The sequence below is a fragment of the Trichechus manatus genome, unplaced genomic scaffold, assembly GCF_000243295.1.
Source record: "Trichechus manatus latirostris isolate Lorelei unplaced genomic scaffold, TriManLat1.0 scaffold00234, whole genome shotgun sequence".
In the NCBI taxonomy this organism is placed as follows: domain Eukaryota; kingdom Metazoa; phylum Chordata; class Mammalia; order Sirenia; family Trichechidae; genus Trichechus; species Trichechus manatus.
In genome coordinates this window covers 306,636-309,105 of record NW_004444170.1, presented here as the reverse complement: position 1 = coordinate 309,105, position 2,470 = coordinate 306,636, and the positions used below count along the sequence as shown (strand labels likewise).

General features: G+C 39.1%; 1 protein-coding gene across 1 annotated transcript in view; it reads left to right on the top strand.

Moving 5' to 3' along the window:
• The window catches only part of LOC101344436 (CUB and sushi domain-containing protein 1-like), a 1,691,327-nt gene extending 1,689,995 nt beyond the window's left edge, over positions 1-1,332 (top strand). The window contains exon 60 of the mRNA XM_023743077.1: positions 1,173-1,332. Within this exon, the coding sequence (XP_023598845.1) occupies positions 1,173-1,332 (160 nt within the window). The remainder of the gene's footprint in view (positions 1-1,172) is intronic.
• Positions 1,333-2,470: the final 1,138 nt, after the last annotated feature.

Here is a 2,470-nt window from a genome sequence, read left to right as displayed (position 1 = left end):
ATGCAGAGCCTGAGTTCCTGACTCAGGCCCTCCACAGGATTCCTCTGCATACATTTATTTCTTCGCAGTCTGGTTTTTATCTAATCGAACCCTGTAGCATTTCCCTCTCCATGTGGGAACAGTGGCATCTCGTGAGCTGGGTGGCTAAATGAAGATTTTAGCCAGGTCTTAGCTTCACTAACATTTGACTGAATTTACTTACTAACTTCTGCTGCTGGAGTATTTTCCCAGTTCAGTGTCAAAGATGTCTCCAATTCCTAGGGCAGTAGCAAACTGCTTTTCTGCTGACAGGAACCTGGTTTTACAAGGGTCACACACTTTTTGTTTCTCTGTTTTTTAGTGAACATATTGTAACTTAGGAAAACCTGCTGGTCAGTTACTAAAACAGAAGTTTCTTTACAGCCAAAATCAAGAGTTTTTGCTAGTGTGGTTATTCACATTTAAGTTCTGTCTTTACCACTCGTCATATTTTCTTATGTATTTTTTTCTAGGGAAAAAGACAGCGGGGAGAGGGGGCCAGACGAGATGATCATTAGGTCTTTTCTGTCAAAAAAATCCCCTTACTTCTCTAATCATAGATTGCATGTAGAGATTTTCTTTTGACTTTCTTTTAAAATATGTAAATAATGGTTTAATATATTGAACATGATTTATTTTCTATAATTGACTCATTTTTAGCTCACCAGAGACAACTACATTACAAGAGTAGCTAATATTCAATGAATATCAGTATTGACATTGAACTAAAAGTTTTATGTTTGAAACTGCGTTTAATCTTGGCAGGCCTAAAAGATATTCAGCATTCTTATTTGACAAAGAGTGAGACAGTGAAATGAGGTAACCAAGGTCACATAATTTATAGAGCCTACGTGGATCTCGAAACCATAATCTGATTCCAATCTTCCTATTTCACCAGTATTATTTGTGGGAAGCCTAGATAGTTTTTCAATTTTAGAAATTGCTTCAGTGTTTTAAACCCATCTTTATAATGTCAACCGCCAATTAAAGATAAACTCTAACGTGTGAATATGTGCACCGTTGCCTGTCACGACGCACAATCTTCCACGTGTTACTCCGTGCTCCTTCAGGAGTCAGCTGACGCAAATAATTTCAATAGTTACGTTTCTTTTAAGGAAATCAGGGTTCTAATTGTTTGTTCCTTTTCACTTTAGAACCAGACCAAAAGTTCAGTACAATGGCTATGCCGGACATGAAAACAGCAATGGACAAGCTTCATTTGAAAACCCCATGTATGATACAAACTTAAAACCCACAGAAGCGAAGGCTGTGCGGTTTGACACGACTCTGAACACAGTCTGCACAGTGGTATAGCCTTCAGTGCCCCAGTAGGACTGATTCATAGCCATACCTCTGATGGACAAGCAGTAATTCCTTTGGTGCCATATACCACTCTCCCTTCCACTCTTGGCTTTGCTGCAGCGACCTTCAACATCTTCTACTGGCATACATGCAGCGAAAACTCCTAGTAAGACGTGGCAGAGTCTTCTGAGGATCAACTTACAAATGCATCTTCATTCTGAAAGTGGATTCCAAACGGCTGGCTGCATCTGCTTGAAATCAAGCACATTTAAGGAAGACTGCCAAGTCATGCCAATACGTCATACTTAATGCCTCAGACTTTCGTATTTTTGTGTGGCTGGGATGCCTTTCAATGCAATCTTCCAGGCTCGTGGATACATCCTGTGGGCGCAGAGTGACAAAAGATCGCACCACAATATGTTTTGTTTGTTTGTTTTAACCCCCATGGACAGGAATACTCCGAAAAAAAAGCTTTCTTGAAGAAGGTGCCCTTTCTAATAGATGCACACACCTACAAATGCTTCACTATGCCATCCCAGACACCTGACTACCTTTGAGAAACTCTCAGCTAGCCTCAGTGTCCATTATTAGGGCCATTTGCGTATTTCCCAGTCAGCTCTTCTATTGCAGAATTTTTGATGCACAATTTTTTGCACTAGTGTGTTATGAATGACTAAGATTCTGATTTAAAAAAAAAAAACTCCTTGAACAGGGTTTATACACACTATCCATTGTATATACACACCCTCTCCTATTGTCAGGCTAAACATCCCACTGTCAGTTTAGTTGGAGTGTGGGAAAAAAAATCCCCAGATACGGCACAGGTTTTAAAAGAAGTATGCTATTGAAAAGATTTATTGTATTAATGCTTGTCAGCTACATTTATGTATTGAGTTGATTGAAAATGTCCAATGAGGAAAAAAAAAGAAAAGGCCTTTTATTTCCCGTGTGTTTTCTTCCTTGAGTACTGTTGACACCCGATTATTGTCGATATTGTACTACTTAACAGCAGGGGGTTTGCAGCAATTGCTATTTTCCATGTAAAAAATGTGAATAGTAATTTATTTTAGGTAGCTCACGAACCTGTGAGTTTTAGCTCAAATGCGGTTTTTCCTTTTGCATTGTTACCCTTTTTTCTTTGGGATGCCAT